At 44.3% G+C, this 20,000-nt stretch overlaps 2 protein-coding genes across 2 annotated transcripts in view; one reads left to right on the top strand and one right to left on the bottom strand.

Annotated features, from left to right (window-relative positions):
• c7a (complement component 7a) overlaps positions 1 to 5,412 on the top strand; it is a 9,902-nt gene extending 4,490 nt beyond the window's left edge. The window contains exons 8-18 of the mRNA XM_083674006.1: positions 287 to 530; positions 803 to 922; positions 1,119 to 1,285; positions 1,643 to 1,871; positions 2,358 to 2,532; positions 3,146 to 3,233; positions 3,733 to 3,865; positions 4,057 to 4,245; positions 4,443 to 4,533; positions 4,666 to 4,850; positions 5,210 to 5,412. Of these exons, the coding sequence (XP_083530132.1) occupies positions 287 to 530; positions 803 to 922; positions 1,119 to 1,285; positions 1,643 to 1,871; positions 2,358 to 2,532; positions 3,146 to 3,233; positions 3,733 to 3,865; positions 4,057 to 4,245; positions 4,443 to 4,533; positions 4,666 to 4,850; positions 5,210 to 5,394 (1,806 nt within the window). The 3' untranslated portion in view covers positions 5,395 to 5,412. The remainder of the gene's footprint in view (positions 1 to 286; positions 531 to 802; positions 923 to 1,118; positions 1,286 to 1,642; positions 1,872 to 2,357; positions 2,533 to 3,145; positions 3,234 to 3,732; positions 3,866 to 4,056; positions 4,246 to 4,442; positions 4,534 to 4,665; positions 4,851 to 5,209) is intronic.
• Positions 5,413 to 8,667: 3,255 nt separating this feature from the next.
• Positions 8,668 to 13,659, bottom strand: rgs7bpa (regulator of G protein signaling 7 binding protein a; the record flags this gene model as incomplete). Its single annotated transcript, XM_083674181.1, has 6 exons — positions 8,668 to 8,759; positions 9,025 to 9,095; positions 9,206 to 9,350; positions 10,074 to 10,204; positions 12,197 to 12,363; positions 13,510 to 13,659. The coding sequence occupies 6 exons, from the start codon at positions 13,657 to 13,659 to the stop codon at positions 8,668 to 8,670; spliced, it is 756 nt and encodes a 251-aa protein (XP_083530307.1).
• Between the last annotated feature and the right edge of the window lie 6,341 nt (positions 13,660 to 20,000).

Here is a 20,000-nt window from a genome sequence, read left to right as displayed (position 1 = left end):
TATTTTCTACATTGTAGATTAATATTGAAGACATCAAAACTATGAAGGAACACAAACCAGAATATGGTTTATATTTTATATTTTTCAAAGTAGCCACCTTTTGCTTTGATGACAGCTTTCCACACTCTTGGCAAGGCGTGTCCAAACTTTTGACTGGTATTGTATTTGTAGAGAGCTTTTTTACAGACAAACATCTCAAAGTGCTTTACGACAAGAACAATACCAAACAATATAAACAACAAAAATACAATACAAACAGTATTTCTTTTGCTTTGTGTCTCCGTAGACCAAACAGCTGCTGGTGATCAAGAACGACATTGAACTGGTCCAGTTCCAGAACACCGCTCCTGCATACCTCCCCCTCGCCGAGGAGTTCTGGAAGGCTCTGTCCAACCTTCCGAGCGTGTACGACTACGCCACCTATCGAAAGGTCCTGGAGAGGTATGGAACCCACTACTCATCTGAGGGCATCATGGGGGGCTCCTTCAAGGCCATTCTCAGCATCGACAAGGAAACAGCGGAGAAAGCAGGCAAGTCATTTATGGGCCAGTGTCATACAAAGGTGACACAAAGCCACCATAGCAATCACAGAGTAGGTGATTGGTTAACGATTGTAACCATTTGGACATGGGGATGGTTAGAGAGCCGATCCAGTGTGACCAGGTTGAGAATTGAGTCCTGGACCTAGTCACCAAAGTAATGTAGAAGGTTATAATGAATAAGTGTTCATTGACTAGTTTGTGTTGAAAGCGTTCATTCCTTTGATGATTACTCCTTTGTTATTTTCCTCCATTGTCCATAGCTCGGGAATCGTCGGCCTTCCGTACATGTACCAAGACCAAACACTGGATTCTATTCGTTTCATGGACAACAGAGTCTTGCGACAAAGGCAGCAAGAACATTAAACTATACACCCCTCCAGGTAAGACTATAGAAACAATGTAAAGGGTTAGGGTTAGGGTTAGGGTTAGGGTTAGGGTTAGGTTCAAAATGTGGCCAAAATGCGGCCAACTCAAATGATTTCAAAATGTGGCCAACTCAAGTCTCAATATGCTGATGTGATATTACACCACTACATGTAACTGTTACTCTTCCACACTATGGGTCACTTTAAACAGATATCAAAAAGGATGACGAAGTGAAGGAGGTTGACGCCAGTGGAGGGGGAACTAAACAGATCGGAGCGGTGAAGGTGATGACCCTCGACAATCCAGCCAATAACTGGCAGATGTACAAGAACTGGGCGGAGTCTGTACGGGACTTTCCTGAAGTCATAAAACAAAAGGTGAGAGAAAATGACTTTGTTTTAGTGATATTTTCTTGGCGCCCACGTGTACAGAATAGTTTAGTGAGGCAGAAAATGTCGAGGCGCAAGTTTTACCATTCATCTTTTATTCAATATGATGCCCAAATAATGGCATATTTCAACTCCTGAAACCTTAAAAAGCATGAGTCGCTAATATTCATATTGTAAAAGAGGGCTGAACAAAAAAGGAAATTAATTAATTAATTGTTTTACCTTTTTTGGTATGTCATCCCCTTTGGTATGTCAAAAACAAGCGCTAACTTGGTGTTTATCTAAGTGGCCTAAAGTGTTTGGCCCTTCAGTCTGACCCATGTCAATGTGCTCGTGTTGCTTCAGCTGATACCTCTGTCTGAGCTGGTGAAGGAGATGCAGTGTTCAGGAGTGAAGAAGATCCATCTGAGGAGAGCCATAGAGCAGTACACCAACGAGAGACACCCCTGCCACTGTAGGCCGTGCAGGAACAACGGCCTGGCCGTGATGGATGGGGATCAGTGTAGATGTATCTGTAAACCTGGCACCAAAGGGACGGCCTGTGAGAAGGGGAAGGAGGTGGAGGGACAGGAGGGTAGGTGACATGGGAACATGGGAAATGTAGTGGGATACACTCACGCAGGCATGCCCTTACGCACACATGAACACATACACACACACACGCACACACGCACACACACACACACACACACGCACACACGCGCACACACACGCACATACACACACATGCACACATACACACACACACACACGCGCGCGCGCGCGCACACACGCGCACACACGCGCACACACACGCACAAATACACACACACACACGCACATACACACACATGCACACGCACACACGCACACACAAACAATGAAAAGAAACACAAACCTATGACCCCCCCCCCCGCTTTCCCTCCCATTCTCCCCTCTCACTTTCTCTCTCTCTCTCTTTCTCTCTCTCTCTCTCTCTCTCTCTCTCTCTCTCTCTCTCTCTCTCTTTCTCTCTCTCTCTCTCTCTCTTTCTCTCTCTCTCTTTCTCTCTCTCTCTCTCTCTCTCTCTCCTCTCTTAAAGGAGTGATCCATGGCAGCTGGACGTGCTGGTCTGGCTGGACATCCTGTTCCAGGGCGGGGAGGTCGAGGACACGAGCGTGCACCAACCCCAGCCCTCTGAATGGCGGCCAGCACTGCATTGGGGAGTCCACAAAGAAATCCGCCTGCAACGATGAAGGGGACCTGGAGCACTACCAGTCAGAACACTCCCTATTTCTCTATAGATAAGACTAAGATAAAACTCTACACTTGGATACATTCACGTACGACCCCTTTAGTAACACTGGAGATATGGTATCAGGCAGACTTAATGCTTTATCGTACATTCCTAAAGCCTTTATAATTCTCATTACATGAAGTACTTTTGCTGCCAAAAGTGCGTAACATGCAGGTAAGCTCTTTCAAAGGCAGTAGTGGAGGCTGGTGGAGGTAGAAATGAGTCCGTCCTCCGATTCCTACCTCCACCAGCCTCCCCTGTAAGGCAGTAAGCAACACAAAAGCGATACATCCGCTACACATTTCCACCTTCATGGCTTCCCAACGTACCTGGTTTCATGTTTACAGTTGTGTTTTTTTTATTTTTTTTATTTTTTTATTTTTTAGGGCATTTGTGCTTTATTGGGATAGAGACAGTAGAGATTGACAGGAAGGATGGGTGAGAGAGAGGAGGGATGACATGCAAGATAGGTCGAGGGTCGGAATCAAACCAGGAACCTTGCAATTACGTGGTGAGCGCGTCAGTGTGCTATGCCACTATGCGCCCCCCACAGTTGTGTTTGTTTGTTTGTGTGTTTGCTTGTGGCTACCCAGGACCATAGAGCCTCAGTGCTTTGACCTATCCCTCCCTCCGAAGAAGACGTGTGGGACTCCGCCTCCTCTACCCAACGGCTTTGTGCTGGTGAGGATCAGTGTTCTTGGGGGTGTTCTTGGGGGTGTTCTTGAGGGTGTTCTTGGGGATGTTCTTGAGGGTGTTCTTGGGGGTGTTCTTGGGGGTGTTCTTGGGGGTGTTGTTGGGGGTGTTCTTGAGGGTGTTCTTGGGGGTGTTCTTGAGGGTGTTCTTGGGGGTGTTCTTGGGGGTGTTCTTGGGGGTGTTGTTGGGGGTGCCTCCTACTGTATGTTCCTTATGTTCTCTGTTATACCCCCTAAATTCACCAATGTGACTCAGGTTCTAACCGTGTAATTCATACACAATGGGCTTTATGTCATGTACTCTATGTGTACAGTGTAAATTGGAGAGACAGGGGTTCGCAGGCAGCTCAGTGTAGACCAACTGTAATTCAACTGTATTACGACAGTAAGCTACGCTGGACAGAACCATACAGAAACACCACCTCCATGTCCTCAGGTGGATGGATTTGACTATGTTTTGCTGTGGTGTCTCTTTGTATTGAACTCAGAACCCCAAAGATGTGTACGTGGTTGGCAATAAGATCGAGTACACCTGCATCGAGGGTTACCATCTGATTGGCATCCGAATGGCGGAGTGCTCTGGTGATCAGACATGGAGCAGACCTCCGAAGGAGTGCAAGAGTAAGTGGTGCTGTATTTTGCTCCATTTGTATTTGTTGTATTCTCTGACAGGATGATGTGGTTATTTGTACGAGAGAGAGAGAGAGAGAGAGAGAGAGAGAGAGAGAGAGAGAGAAAGAGTTGTAGAGAGAGATGCAGATACAGAGAGAGAGAGAGAGGCATCCATCCATCATTGATCTCTCCTTTCCCAGACTCCAGGTGTGGGGTTCCGTCCCTTCCTGATGATGTCATAGCATCTCTTTGGCAGACTTCCTATGACATAGGGGAGAAGATCACTTTTTCCTGCCCTGATGGAAGACGGATAATAGGAGACACAGAGATCATCTGTGACTCCAGTCTGAACTGGTCACCAAACCCCAAAGACATCAAATGTAGCGAAGGTAACCCTTGGGGATCTTTTATTTAACCTGTATTTATCCAGGTTAGTCTGATTAAGATACATAAGGAAGAAGTTCAGATTTCAACTTCTGTGTCTGAATATGACTTTTCAGTCTTCATAAAACGAAAAAATGTTTTATCAGCATTGTGGATTTGCACCTAATTGTCATTTCTATCTTGTTCATGAAACTGGCACCAGCTATTGTCACTGATCACCAAGCAGTTCAGTGCAAACCATGGGAGAAACTGGCCATAGACAAATGTGTCTGTAAATTGCCCTATGAGTGCACGTAGGTGTTTCCAACTTTACTCTATATCATGCTATGTAACTATACTGACAGGTGTTCTAGAATCAGGATCACTTTATTCAATATGAAACGTTTCATCTTTAGACTACTGACCACTGTAGATCTCCCTTCCAGGTCATCTCTGAAAGTGTGTTCCGGCAACCTTGAGATGACACGAACAAACATAGTCACCGTATGCCAGATGCATGCCCTTCAGTGCCTGGGGAAGAGCTTCAAGCTATTGGAAGACAGCGCCTGCCAGTGGCCAGATGCCAAAAGTACACCCTGCACTGACTGCCAGCTGTGGGAGACTTGTGACGGTATGGATACAAAGCAAGAGATGGAGGATGGATATATAATATATAAAAAGTATATAATATACAGTCATACACAGGTGTGTGTGTGTGTGTGTGTGTGTGTGTGTGTGTGTGTGTGCATGCATGCGTGGGTGGGTGCATGCATGTGTGCGTGTGTGGGTGCGTGTGTGCGTGTGTGTGTGTGTGTGTGTGTGTGTGTGTGTGTGTGTGTGTGTGCGTGTGTGCATGCGCGTGTGTATGTGTGTGTGTGCGTGTGTGCGTGTGTGTGTGTGTGTCCATGCATGCTTGAGATGCATCATGCGACAGATGCAACAGATCTCAACGTAATTTTGTCCCCCCTCTCTTTGCCCCCATTCTAACAGAGCAAACCAGCGAATGTCGCTGCAAAGAGTCTACAGAGTGCTCAGACCCAGGGTTGAGTGTGTGTGTCCGTGTCGGGGGTGAAGCGGCCAGTGTTAATCAGACGATGGGCGAGTGTGAGGGGGGCCGGCGGAGGTGTCGGGGGGAGACGGTGTCGGTCGTCAGCATCCTGCCCTGTGAGACCTGAGGACAGAGAACACTGCCCCTCTCCTCCACCTCTCTGTGTCTGTCTCAGTTAGCAATGTTATCTCACTGCAATACATAGATTAAAATTGTTGTTTATAACCTGTGTCTCAGAGTTTTGGCTTCATGCTTGCACATAGAGTATTTTGGTCTCCATCACAGAGAGCTGTCTGTCTAAAGTAAAAAAAAAAAAAACAGCACTACCACTGACTGACAGCCTATTCCACATCCTGGCAAGCTGCCTGGGCACTCTTTGAGTGTTTAGAGAGAGAGAGAGAGAGAATACGTGTGTGTGTGTGTGTGTGTGTGTGTGTGTGTGTGTGTGTGTGTGTGTGCGTGTGTGTGTGTGTGCATGTCTGTATGTGTGCATGTGTGTGTGTGTGTGTGTGTGTGTGTGTGTGTGTGTGTGTACAGTATGTGTGCGTGTATGTGTGCGTGTATGTGTGCGTGTGTGTCTGTGTACAGTATGTGTGCGTGTGTGCGTGTGCGTGTGTCTGTGTACAGTATGTGTGCGTGTGTGCGTGTGCGTGTGTGTGTGTGTGTGTGTGTGTGCGTGTGTGTGTGTGTGTGTGTGTGTGTGTGTGTGTGCACGTTGCACAACAACACACTCCCATCACACTCAGAGCTCCATTACTGGCAGCACCACAGCCCCCCCTTGCACACATCACACAGAGTTATACATAGAGGTGGCACTGCCAAGCACACATCACACAGAGTTATACATAGAGGTGGCACTGCCAAGCACACATCACACAGAGTTATACATAGAGGTGGCACTGCCAAGCACACATCACACAGAGTTATACATAGAGGTGGCACTGCCAAGCACACATCACACAGAGTTATACATAGAGGTGGGCCACTGCCAAGCACGACTTTAAGATCGCACAAGTGCTTAAATCGGTGGGCGACTGCAGCTATGAGTGTGCCATGTCAGTTCTAGAGATATGAATGGAGCTGTGCATTTCGTTTATTGGATGAAGAAAGAAAATAAATCAATATATGACAGTGTAAAAGGGTGGATGGGTATAGTGGGCAGATATCTGATATCCGGTCAGATATCCGATTCTGTACGATGCGAACAACTTTTAAAAAAGCGGATCAGATGAATGAGACGATTAATGGGCATCATTGAGACACATACAGAAGTGTCCACCTGTGGTACAATAGCTGGAGACTAACCCATGTCCAGCAGGGGAGGCTGGTGGAGGCAGAAATCAGAGGACAGGCATTTACATTTACATTTATGGCATTTAGCAGACGCCTTTATCCAGAGCGACTTGCAACAAATACATTTGTTTAAGTAAGTGAATCATCTATCCATCAGTCGTCATAAGATAAAGTAATCAATGCTCAGACCAGGGGCCATAGGCAGTCACAATGCTAGAAGAAGGATTTTTTATTTATTTATTATTATTCTTTTAATTAATAGGAGAGAAACTTGTACAGGGGGGTAGTGGGGGTGAAGAGGTCTTTAGGAAGGACCGTTAAGATGTAGCCTGAAGAGATGGGTCTCATTGTGATGCATGGAACGGAATGTGTAATGCTATCAAACCAAAAATGTGTTACACAATATAGTAAACAGTTTGACGTGGCACACTGTGTATTTGGAGAGTGGATATGTCTTCACATACACAGTTTGTCTCTGTGATGGAAAGGTTGCATGTGTTAGTAATGTTCACTTTAAGTCCATTCACCCATCCTCTCATCGCAGAATATGAGTGTTTCCAGTAATCTAAAGAGCTGTCCAGCTGGCCCCTCTCACGGGGCTTGGCTGTACTGACCTCTGGCAGTTCTCTCTCCCCTGCCCCCACCTTCTGGCTCCAGAAAATGTTATGAGAACGAACTCGCTGCTGGAGCAGAAATGTGTACGCCTGTCGCCACCCAGTGGACGCAACAGCAGCATGCATGTGAATCTATCGAGTTTTGCAGCAAATCAGACATAAGATGAAAGACAGTTTTAAATCGGTTTAAATAAAAAAAGGTTTATTAACAATGTAAAATGACTTATAGCTTTTTTTTTTCAGCTTGGACTACAGTACCTTCACCATGCCCTACACATCCACCACTATTATTGATAAGCAAGACCCATGCTGTGTCCCCGGTGCCCACACTGACTGTGCCAGACAGAGAGACTCCACCTGCTTATGCCAACCAACCAAGATTTCACTAAACAATCCCAACTTGGAAAATAATTCGGAGCGCATCGCTTGATAGGTATGTGTGTATATACAAGTCTAACATCTCATCTTATAGGTACATATTGTATGTGCAAAGAAGTATTATTTTTTTTTGAGTATTGTATTGTATATTCCTCCTTGAAGCCGGACAGTAAAACTTGGGTACAGGTTTTTGGTTCATGGAAGACTAAATAAAGGTAAGTACAGTAAGTAGAGAAACAGCAAGAAACGAACGGTGAAGGAAACGCAAACAATGTGTTCAGAACGCAGACTCACCCCGCACAGTCTGGTCATTCGGACACTAGGACAGACTCACCCCGCACAGTCTGGTCATTCGGACACTAGGACAGACTCACCCCGCACAGTCTGGTCATTCGGACACTAGGACAGACTCACCCCGTACAGTCTGGTCATCTGGACACTAGGACAGACTCACCCCGCACAGTCTGGTCATTCGGACACTAGGACAGACTCACCCCGCACAGTCTGGTCATTCGGACACTAGGACAGACTCACCCCGTACAGTCTGGTCATCTGGACACTAGGACAGACTCACCCCGCACAGTCTGGTCATTCGGACACTAGGACAGACGAATCTCCTGACCTTCTACTTATAAATGTGTCACTGTTTACGGCAAGTGTCGTCCATCACTAGTAGGACAAAGCCTATTAGTAGCATATTGGTAACATTGTTTTGACACAAATACACAGATCATACTGTAAATCTTCAATTCATTCTTTTAGCGATTCAGCTCTATGGAAGAAATTGAATGTTGACATTACTTTAAATGATCTCTCTTTCCCACGTACATTGGACAAAACAAGATTTCCAACCTAATTTACCAAAAAAAAGGAAAATCTGTTGCAAAATATCTTAAAATATACGTTCATGACTATTGGTTTAATTACATTGCAATTACAATTCATCTCTGTATTACAAAATAAAATTATAAAATGGGCAGCCTTTTCAACAAAAGAGAGAGAGAGAGAGAACTGTATTGGAAATGGCAGTAATAGATTGGTGGGAGACACAAGTGGTGAGGGATTGTGGGTAATGGTGTCTTTGTTGCCGCCTCCCACCCAGGAAGGTGGGGCCCTTAGCTGGTTACCAGGCAACAGAGCCCAAAGAAACGCCTCTTCCTCTGTCGGACAAGCGGGTAGGGAGTCAGGTTCAGCAAGCTGCTGTCATCTGAAAACAGTGAGAAGTGAATGGTAAGTCTTAATTACAGAATTTCACTTTCATACGTTATGGGTTCAATTGAACTGAAGGCAAATCCTGACAGCTAACTTTCACACAAATCTTCCAAGAACATCAATACATAGTTATACACACAGATGCACTATGTCAAACCACTGTAGCAATGGAGCCTCCATGTTGAAACTTTTTTTAAAACTCCTAGAATACTAAAAGTAGTGTCTGAAGCAGAGCATCAGTTCCCCAGCTGAGGTCCTACCTTGGTTCTTCAGTGGTAAAGGCATCGTCTCCCTGAGTTTGCTGAGAAGGTTTTTCATCTCTCTCATGTCCCTGTCAAAACGCAGTCCATCATGTTGTATTATCACCTAACAGTCCCCTCACACACACACACACACACACACACACACACACACACACACACACACACACACACACCTTACCTCTCTGTGTTGTCTATATCTGTGGCCACCAGCAAGCCAAGCTGAGGCCAGTCCATAGGGGAGGAGGAGGTCTCCTCTAGGATGGGGATGTCAGAGCTCTCCTCTACCTTACTGTCAACCCTGGGTGGCCCGCAGACATCCTTCCCTGGAACACACACACACACACACACACACACACACACACACACACACACACACACACACACACACACACACACACACACTCACGGTGTCACACCTACAGCATTGGGTCACAATTACAGCAGTGTCAAACCTATAGCATGTGATCACACAACCCTATCACCGCGTCATGTACCGGAGTGCCAATAAATTAGTGCCATTTCATTACATTACGTAATACCCACTCATACAGCATTGTGCGTCCTAGAGGATAAAACTTTCTATGAATAAGCTTTCTGGTTGGGGTGCCTTTCACACCTATGGAGTACTGCTCATAACTCCTTATAACAGCTCATAACTCCTTATAACAGTTTTAAATGCATGAATAAATGCATGCAGGTTAAGATCTCCCAATGGTATCAATGCATGATTTATGCACTAACAGTAGGCTTAATGTCGGCAGCCTCATGCTTTCTTGCGGAGCTGCAGGGAGCCCAACAGACATGCATGCTTATCAACGCTTTATGTCAGGTTCTAACAGTGTTATGTAGGCTTTATGACAGGTCATCCCAGGTGTTTTGTACCTTGGCTCTGGAGATGCAAAAAGCCTAGCAGACACATGGCCTTATCTAGGCTCTGTGTCAGGTTATACTGTGTGTTATGTAGTTGTGTACGACCCTAAGATTTTGAGAGTTGACCCGACTCTGACTCTTGCTTTCAGAGTCGATGTAGGTTTTGTTTTGTTTACCTTTCCGGTGGAGTTGTAGGGAGCCCAGCAGACACACAGACTTCAGCATCTCAGTAATGTACATCTCCAGACAGCACTGCAGCTGGATAAAGAGCCTACAGATCTCTGGGTGGATCTCTCCATCTTCAGGCCTGCAGGAACAGAGAGAAAGGGCTGGTTAGGAAACGTCTGAATCGCTGAATCCATTTCACAGAGGGAATTAAAGGGATAGTTCACTCTAAAATCCAACCCCATCCACTTCCATTATATAGCTAAATAACCAGGATTAGGTTAAAACTTGTCTTGGTATGAGGGCATGTGGTTGATCACAGAAATTGTATTTTAAAGTGAACTATCTGTTTAAGAGGGGAATTAAACATCAGGTGAGATTAAGGAAATATAAGATAATGAGGAAAATAATTCATCAGACATTAAGACAAATGGGGCATATGATCTAATTCATGTTTTCCTCCCAATAGAACAAACAGGTTCCAATGTTTTACAACTGTTGTAAATGCACTGTTTTTCTCTCACCCTCTCTCTGTTTCTCTCTCTCCCTCTCTGTGTGTGTGTGTGTCTCTCTCTCTCTCTCTCTCTCTCTCTCTCTCTCTCTCTCTTTCTCTCTGTTTCTCTCTCTCCCTCCCTCTCTCTGTCTTTCTCTCCTTCCACAGTCAGCTTTGTTTTCCCGTCAGTGTCAGAGTGCGGCTAGGCTAGCTAAAGTACAGCTGTCATCGATGCCATCCTGCTTATCAGTTTTCCTATGGCACATTAGAGAGAGGCCCGCATCACTCAGACCATTCAGACAGGCTGGCTTTATTAGATGAAAGGGGAACGATCTGCCGCGTCTAATACAAGCTCTTGTGTCTAGTGTTCAAAACAAAGCCACAGAGACGGCTTGGAAAGCTTTTAGAGAGGAGGCTGGAGGTGATGATGGTGATGATTATAATGATGGAAATGATGTTGTCAGTGGAGAGTTTCAGATCTAGCAAAAATAAATCTATCTCTCTTTGGCAACAGTTGCATTAAAAGTAGGACTATGTTATTGCAGCGTGTATTGCTTGGTAACATAACACCTGGAATCGTAGTATAGCTTTAAATATTAAATCAATTGCTACCGGCATGTTTGTTACACAGCTTTAAGATTATGATTGAAAAGTGACGTTTCAGAGGAATCTTTGTGGGACGGAACAGGAGTTGGGTCCACTGAAGCCATATGATTCATGCTAACAGGGGCATGTATAAGAGGACATTCCATGCGTCTGTGAGAGCAGTGTGTCACACAACCCCGGCTGAGATGCACAGGTCTCCTCAGGCGTGTAACACACTGTGAAGGATACACATTCTGAAATCACTTAAAGGACAGTGCAGGAGGATGAATTATTAAATGGACGGATAGGTTAAATCAAGGTAGAGCACAACTCTCCACATTTAACCAGACATTATCATATTGTGAAAAAATGCATGAGGAAAAAGAAGAAGCAATGCTATATGTCGTTTATTCTATAGATTATAAATATTCTATAGATTATGACTATTCTATAGACTATGAATTATGATCCAACATTGCACACATGTCAATATGCAAGAAGTATAACTGCATCTGATTAATATAGAGATGTGAGAAATGTGTCAAGTTTAAGCCATAAGTAACCAATATGCTGTCTAAAAAGGTAACAACAGACAAAGTAATCATTAAATCTTTAAAGGAGGTAAGAGGTCAAATGTCCATGGTATATATAGACATATACTCCATTGATATCTGACTCAATCCAAACTATGCAACTATGCTTTAGCAAACTCTCAACAAAGCAGGTTTAATCACCAGGTCCACGTCATACAAAAGGAAAAGGCAAGTGCACAAAACTAGCATCTGTGCATGATCTCTAAGGCTCCCCGCAGTCAGTCTCTATGTCTCTCTCTCTCTCCTGGATAGTGTGTGTGTGTGTGTGTGTGTGTGTGTGTGTGTGTGTGTGTGTGTGTGTGTGTGTGTGTGTGTGTGTGTGTGTCGTTGGCACAGATTTGAGGGGAAACGCAAGTCTGACCTTGGGTCACCATCTAGCGGGAACTTCATCCCATACTCTCCATTTGGCCGCGCTGCGGCGGGGCGGTTTGAGGTTTCAGGACCGTGGACAGCGCCAACTTACCCCGATATAACCGAGAGACTTTGGTGTGCGGCTCTCGCCATCTCGCAGCCTTTAGTTCGCGTCTTGTGCATCTCGGCTCGTAGAGTGGGGCAGTCGATGGAGATCTCCCCAATGGAGATGACCAGTTCACGGTACAGGGCCACTAGCGTGTTAAATTCCTGGACGATCTGAGAAATAAGAGATAAACCTGAGTTACATTAGGAGCAAGACTATAATTTAACCCTCGTGCACTAAGTCGCCACAATGACAGTCAATGATTCATCAACGCAAAACCTTGCAAGAAAATCTTTCCAAAACATAATGTAACCCACTTTAAACGCAAAGCTTTTCAAACGGAATAGGTAAGATGTCATGTTGTAGCCAAAATAGGCTACAATTTAGCGTCTTGGGACATGATTATCAGAGCAACTTAAGTGTACAATAAAGAGCAATGTAGTGCTTAACAGTGTTACCAATTTATCAGCTTTTCACACTAGGGACACAATGAAGACGTCGGCATTGCAGGTGCAAGAAATAGGCTAACCTATAGCTTTTCAGCACTACTTGTGTGATCAGCAACCTTGCGCCTAGATACTTTGATCTATAACACGGAGGGAAAAGCCTGCCGTGAACCGTGATACAAAAGCTTATCGATATTGATATACAAAAACATTAGGACAGACTATATGATGAAATAATCGCGAGAGTGTGCGTGCCTATCAACCTATGTTGAATTAATAAATGATTCATTGACGAAAACCCATTATGCTAAGTTAGGGCTATATTTGCCTCCAAAAGAACCTTGAATCATTGGTTGGGACAAAGCTTTTTCTTTTCGGCAGCGCTCCAGAAGCATTCTCCGGTTCTCCGTTCTGACATTCAGTGACGTTCGTTGATGTACGAGAGGGGAGAGAATACATATGGACGTTTCTGCCAGCACCTGTCAAATTATGGGCTGTCTGCGTCCATCACACAGAGCCCGTTAGACAACTATGTAATGTAGGCGATATTGGAGATCATCCCAAATCATCATCATAACAACCAACACTGTTTCAACACTGTAGCCTATCTCCAAATCACACACGCGCAATCAGGCAATCAGTGACTATGAACGGAGTGTAAAAGAGGGTCAATTTGTTTTCTCTGCAACAATAGCAAAGCAAATTGATATCATTTTCCACCAGACAGTACAGAGAGGAAGGAGGCGGGGTGCATTGGCAGTTTGTTGCAGTTTAAATAGCCCACATCAGTGAACGAACGAAATGTGAGTCTTGAGAAAGGGTGGATGAACAACACCGTACTCTAGCGCCGATCATATTGTGTCACAAACCCACCATTCTGCAGTCGGCCACAGCGCGCTGGGCTTTGCGGGTGCTCTCGGTGCTCTCCCTTCTCTCGGGGTCTCGATAGGGAGGCTTGCCGATCTGGAAGATGTTCCCTGCGGATCTGGGGCGGTTCTTGCGCCCATTCGGTGCAGAACTCATGCATACACATGCACTAATAAAACAGCACTAACACAGAACGTTGTTTTTCTATCCCCCCAAAACTCCACCTTCGCCGATATCCTTTCTCCTCTCCGTTTTGTGGGATATTCGTTGTTGACACAGCTTCAGAAGGCTATAGCACAGGCAGGGCTGTATCTTTGATCGTTATTGCTCTATATCTCTTCCTCTCTCTCTCTCACTTTCTCTACTGTCGAAGAAGGAGCAAGTCTTTTCGCAGGCAACACTCAGCGCGCAGAAGTACCGGATGAGCGCTCGCGACTCCTCTCCGCATTGCCTCGACTGCAAAGGGGCGCGAGTCACCTTCACTCCAGCAGACGGTTTACGGTATAGCCTATACCCACCCGATCCGGGATCCAGCTAACTGAAGTGTCCTTTCTCACACACCACTGGCGTTGTCGATAGAAGGCACTCGCATTCACGGGCATTCACTAAATGCAACCATTTCTTATGATTGCGCGTTTCCATGAAGCTAAATAAGACGGCTGAGAAGGTTCTTGTCTTGATAACGCTATGCAGCTTATGCAAACACTCCCTATGCAAACAAAAAAAACGTCGCCCCAACGTCAAAATAGAGCAGAAATGTCACTTGAGTCAATTTATTGCCATAAGTCTTGTTTCATCTCTGCAGGAAAAAGAGTGTGACACCTATTCCTGGTTGCCAAGATGCTGATTTTGCTCCCAAGGTCTTTTTCTTCGAGTGTGTCCAGCCAAGTGTATCTAACCTTGGTGAGGCAGAATGAGACGGGCAGTTGCTACAGGCCTGACGTGGCTGGCAACGCTGCACACCCATAGGACAGGAATACTAATATGACCCGTCAAGCCAGACCCCCTAATGATCCACGTTCAACCTGTGAAATGATTGAAGTTATTGTCCTAAGATGCAGTTACCAATAGGCAATGCTAATTGTATAGGTAGGCTTATACGGCATCAGATACCTATGATTAGCTTAAGACAGAGTCCTATCATTTATTTTACTTTTAGAAATGACCAGGTAGCCTAGTTACCTAACCTAAAATAAAAACGAAAAGCTAAACCTTATCATCTCTGCAATACTAGAAACCGGTAGCTTGCTACTTATTATTTTTTAACTTGGACAATCAAATCAAGTAGCCTACCAGGATAGGTAGTGCCACCAAAATAAATTGCACTCATAATATCATATATCAAATAAATAACAATGTGTTTATTTCGTTAGTTATTCGTTTTATTTTTACGAACATGTTCAAACAACAGAAATAAACCAGGAAAGGTGTTTTTGGAAGGTGCACTTGGAACATTCGCACGCTCAAATCTGGCTCGGTCGCGAGACGCACTTATCTCCAAGGAGACAGAAGTTCGGCCCTGAGCCAAAAGACTTCTTTACATTATTTGACATATTTTCGCAAAAAAACTCATCAATAAAAAATGTCTGACGATTTATCGTGTGACAATTCAGCTGAACCAGAGGTAGTGCTCACTATTTTACATTTTAACGACGTATACGAAATTGAAGCAAGAACAGAGGAACCTGTCGGCGGCGCAGCAAGGTGACTTGAACGTCGTCTGCAGCTAGCGAACTGCTAGTCGACCACTGTTGGAAAAGTCAGAAATAGCCTATAGAATAATAGGTTTATAGAATAATAGGTTTCAGCATTTGTGTGCTCATAGCTTTTTCTCCGGATTGATTTTGTAAAAAAAAGTGTGTTTTAAAATGTCAAAATATAGCAGTAATTTAGGCCTTGTTTCTTTTCGATAATTACAGCACCGCTCATTTAATTAGTTGTGTTGTTCCTCCCGCAGGTTTGCCACAGCTCTGAAAGAATTCCAGTTGCTGAATCCTTTTGTAGTTTTCAGTGGTGACTGTTTGAACCCTTCCTTGCTAAGCACAATCACAAAGGGAAAGCATATGGTAGATATTCTCAATAAATTAGGAGTCCATTGTGCTGTGTATGGTGAGTGCTTCTCTTTCCAACTATGCATTACTATTTCATTGAACATGCAGAAAAGGCCTGGGTAAATCCATTAAACAGAGAGCACACACACACACACACACACACACACACACACACACACACACACACACACACACACACACACAGATCCACCTTTCCCTGAAAGCAATGTGTTTCCCATGTCTTTATTTTTGTATAGTTTGGAATAACTTAGCCCAACTTTACCTGATTTATAAAACAGGTCATGTTTCTGACATCATTTAAATTTTCCAATCGCTCAAAATTAGAGATAGTATCTCTATCCTAAATAATTTATCTATTTCCAAATAATACTTAAAGCATTTCCCCTTTCCTGATTTTCATTGTTATCCTGATTGCATGCTGATAACATTCTTCATGGTTGTTGTGCTGATCACAATACTGTCCATAGGCAATCATGAGTTTGATTTTGGTGTGGACCTCTTGGAAGAGATGACCCCACAGATGTCCTTCCCCTGGTTTCTCAGTAACGTCTACGACAAGTGAGATTTCAATACACATGGTTCATACAATGCTGTCTCTTCTTTTTGATGCTGGGAATTAAAGCCACAGTCCAGTTTAGCATGCAAGAATCTCTGTGGTCCTCTGTGGCTCAGTAGGTAGAGCATGGTGCTAACAATGCGTATGTTGTGGGTTTGATTCCCGCTGGGACCATATATACTGAAATGTCTGCACTCACTGCAATGTAAGTCGCTTTGGATAAAAGCGTCAGCTAAATGGCTTATATTATCTTGCTCCATTTTTTTGAAAAATAAATGCAAGTCGCACACTCTACTCATCTCTATTCGTCATCTATTTATTTCAACAAAGTTTTGTTCTCACAAAAAGGTTCACCTCTCAAACACTGGGCCACGGCGTGGTCAGTAGGATCCTGGAGTGGAACGGCCTGAAGATCGGAATCATGGGACTGGTAGAGGAGGACTGGTTGGATATCCTGGGCACAGTGGACAAGAACAACATCCACTATGTGGACTACGTTGAGACAGCCAATCATCTCTCTGCAGAGCTGAGGGAGAACGGGGCAGAACTGGTCATAGCACTCACCCATATGAGGTGGCGCAATGACATCAGGCTGGCGTCGGACTCCAAGGGGGTGGATCTCATACTGGGAGGTCACGACCATGAGTATGGGGTTTTGGAGGTGAACGGGATCCTCATAGTGAAAAGCGGGTCTGAGTTCAGGTACCTGTCGAAGATTGACGTAGTGAGGGACCAGGATATGAAGTTCAAGTATAGCTGTCATAAGATATCCACGCTGAAACACCTGAAGGAGGACCCTGATATCAAACAGATTGTGAAGGAATACACCAATAACGTGCAGGCATGTGTGACATTTTGAAGCGTGGTTCAATAGCATGACAGTAGCATGCACTGTACCTGCTTAGGTAGGACACTCAGATTTAGATAGCATTTAGGCTGTTCCTTTTTCCCTGTTAGTTTTCCACCCACCATGAGATGATACAGATGCTAACACCCACCTCCGGTAGTCTGTTTATATAACATGTAATGGGTTGTTGAAAAAAATTATAGATAGAATTAATGAAAGTGAAAAGATGTGTCACTATCTCTCTCTCCCTCTCTCTCTCTCTCTCTCTCTCTCTCTCTCTCTCTCCCCCTCTCTCTCCCCCTCTCTGCCTCTCTCTCAGCATATGCTAGGAGAGGTCCTCTGCCATACGGACACAGACTTGGATGGGCGCTGCGCGACAGTGAGGCGGGCAGAGTGCAACCTGGGTAATCTGATCACCAACGCCATGCTGGAGGCTACTCATGCTGAGGTGGCGATTTTAAATTCAGGTTACTACTATCTTCCATACTCTTTGTCAGTGGAGGCTGGTGGAGGCAGGAATCGGAGGACAGGCTCATTGTCATGCGTGGAATGGAATGAGGAATGGTATCAAACACGTGGGTTAGTTATGAAATATGACTACCTCCACAAAGTATCGCCTGGATGAAGTCAAAATAAACAATTTATCATTGAAACTTTGGAGTGGAGGGAAAAAAGAGCAGGAGGTTTTTTTTTTCTTCTTCTTTTGTTTGGTTTATATCTGGTGAGTGAAGGTGTGTGTATGAATTTCTTCACCAGTGTAATTGTGACTTTGTCCTTGCCCTGTAGGTACCTTGCGTTCAGACCGCATCCACATGGCGGGCCCCCTGACCATGCATGACCTGATGCAGATCCTACCCATCAAGGACCCTGTACTGGTGGTGGAGGCCACGGGACAGCAGCTTTATGAGGGCTTGGAGAACGGGGTGAGCAACTACCCTGCTCTTGATGGAAGGTAGGCCACCCTCCTGGAGCAGTGTCAAAGTACCAGACAGGAAAAATAACCTCCTTGTGTATCTTCTTTTCTGCTTATTTTATTTCTTATTCATGTGCAAGGAGAGTGGGATATCATGTGAGCGCGTAAGTGTGTCAAAAAACATGATGGCGAAGTACCAAAAATGTGGGAGAGTTTTTCACGAGGCTTTGACATTTCAGATTTCCCCAGGTTGCTGGAATCCAGTTTGGCTTTGACCCCAATAGAAAACCTGGCCAAAGGGTCGTTGCTGAAACTGTGAAGGTCCAAGGCAAGAGTCTAGACAGAGACAGAAAATACTTGGTTGCAATGAAAGAATTCCTAACAAAGGTATTGTATGGTACATCTGGCTTTTACATCCTCCCTATCTGCCAGATAAGATAAAATAAGAACACTTTCTTCTCCATTAATTCTTGTCCATTAAAATGTCATGAAAATGTGAGTTGAAATATCAGTGGTTGTCTCTAGATATCTACTAGATGTTGCTTTTTGTAAATTGAGTAGCTTGAATAGCTAAATGAAAAATAAACGGACAGGGAAGATTGTAGCCGCTAAGTCAACCAAAGCAACCATTGTCTCCAGGGCAAAGACGGCTACACCATGTTCGCCAGATGCCCTCTGAAGTTTGACATCGAGAACGCCCAGACCCTCTCCACCATCTTGATCAACCACTTTGAGTCAGGCCAGATCTTCAGAGGCTTGAAGACCTGCAAGTCTGGCCACTGGATGGGCCTCATCAAGGTCTCCAGCAGCCCATCTGTGTCAGGTGAGGAGGGCTGCTCATGTATCTGATCATTCAGTTATCAAATCATTGAATCGTTCATTCATCCATAACCATTATACTGTATAACCATGTAAATCAGTATAACCATTATACTGTATGAACCATGAAGTCTCATTAAGATAAGGAATCCACACTTGTGGACTTAGCTTTAACCTTTTTTCCTCCTATGTTGTTGAACTTATCACAGGTTGTATGTGAATATGACCTCAGCTTTACTCTGCATTGTTGTGTGTGTGTTCAGCCATTGAGAGGACTGTGAGTGAGCAGCTGGAGGGCGTGGCTGTTTTGCCTGGAGTTGAAGGCAGGATATTCCATGTCCTCACTGAGAGCCAATCAGAAACAGAGGATATGGGGGGGAACCTTCCCTATCTGAGTATTCCAAAGATCAATTCAACAACGACTCCTGGATGTCCCCTTGTAACTACTGTAGGTGACAGTGCGTCAGGTGTGTCAGTTGTCAACGTTACAGATTGTCAATGAAAACAAATGCCATGTTGACCATTAGAGTTTGTGGATAGCACAGGAACAAACAGGATGACATGAAGATAAGAAAGAATTGTTTTATTATTGCAAGAGTATTACAGGTCTATAAACTCTTACAACTTCTGTATTGATTTGTCCATCAAATTGTATATACATTTAATTTACGTTTCTCAAAAGTATTCGAGTGAAGAAATGTTTGTCCCATATCAATTTTGTTTACACAGAGAATCTATTGAAATGTGTCATTAACTGTACACTGGGTAGCAGCCTTTATACAGATCGATGGTAATGGGTCAGCTGATACTGTACAGTATTTCAATGGATAAGAAAATTGTGAGTGAGCCTGCATGTCTTTTTGAACTCAATGTCGACTTTAATAAACCCCACAGTTTTCTTCAGTTTTATTTCTTTGTCAAAAGCCCCTTGTCACAGAAGCCCAAAATAACACCAATTAGAACAAAGGGCACCAAAAAGACTGACTCAAAATATGTCCACATATCATGAGTTCTATCGGGGGTCCTTGAACAGACTGTCATAGGAGCAGGGCATCACTATTTTGCACTCATGCTCACTCATGTTATTGGGAAGATGTCATTGGCTTTGAAACACACTGGCCTTGCACATTGACTGAGATGATCTCATTAAAAAGGAACACATCCCGCCAGGGGTTGTTTCAACACAAAAACAAAGCGGCCCAGTTCTTCAAGTCATTTTTCCTTTTCATAGAAAGAAAAAGGATATGCCTCTTTTAATGTACATTCATGTAATAACACACACGTTTATTT

This window comes from Argentina silus (genome assembly GCF_951799395.1).
Source record: "Argentina silus genome assembly, chromosome: 7".
NCBI lineage: Eukaryota > Metazoa > Chordata > Actinopteri > Argentiniformes > Argentinidae > Argentina > Argentina silus.
This window is presented reverse-complemented; position numbering and strand designations above follow the sequence as displayed.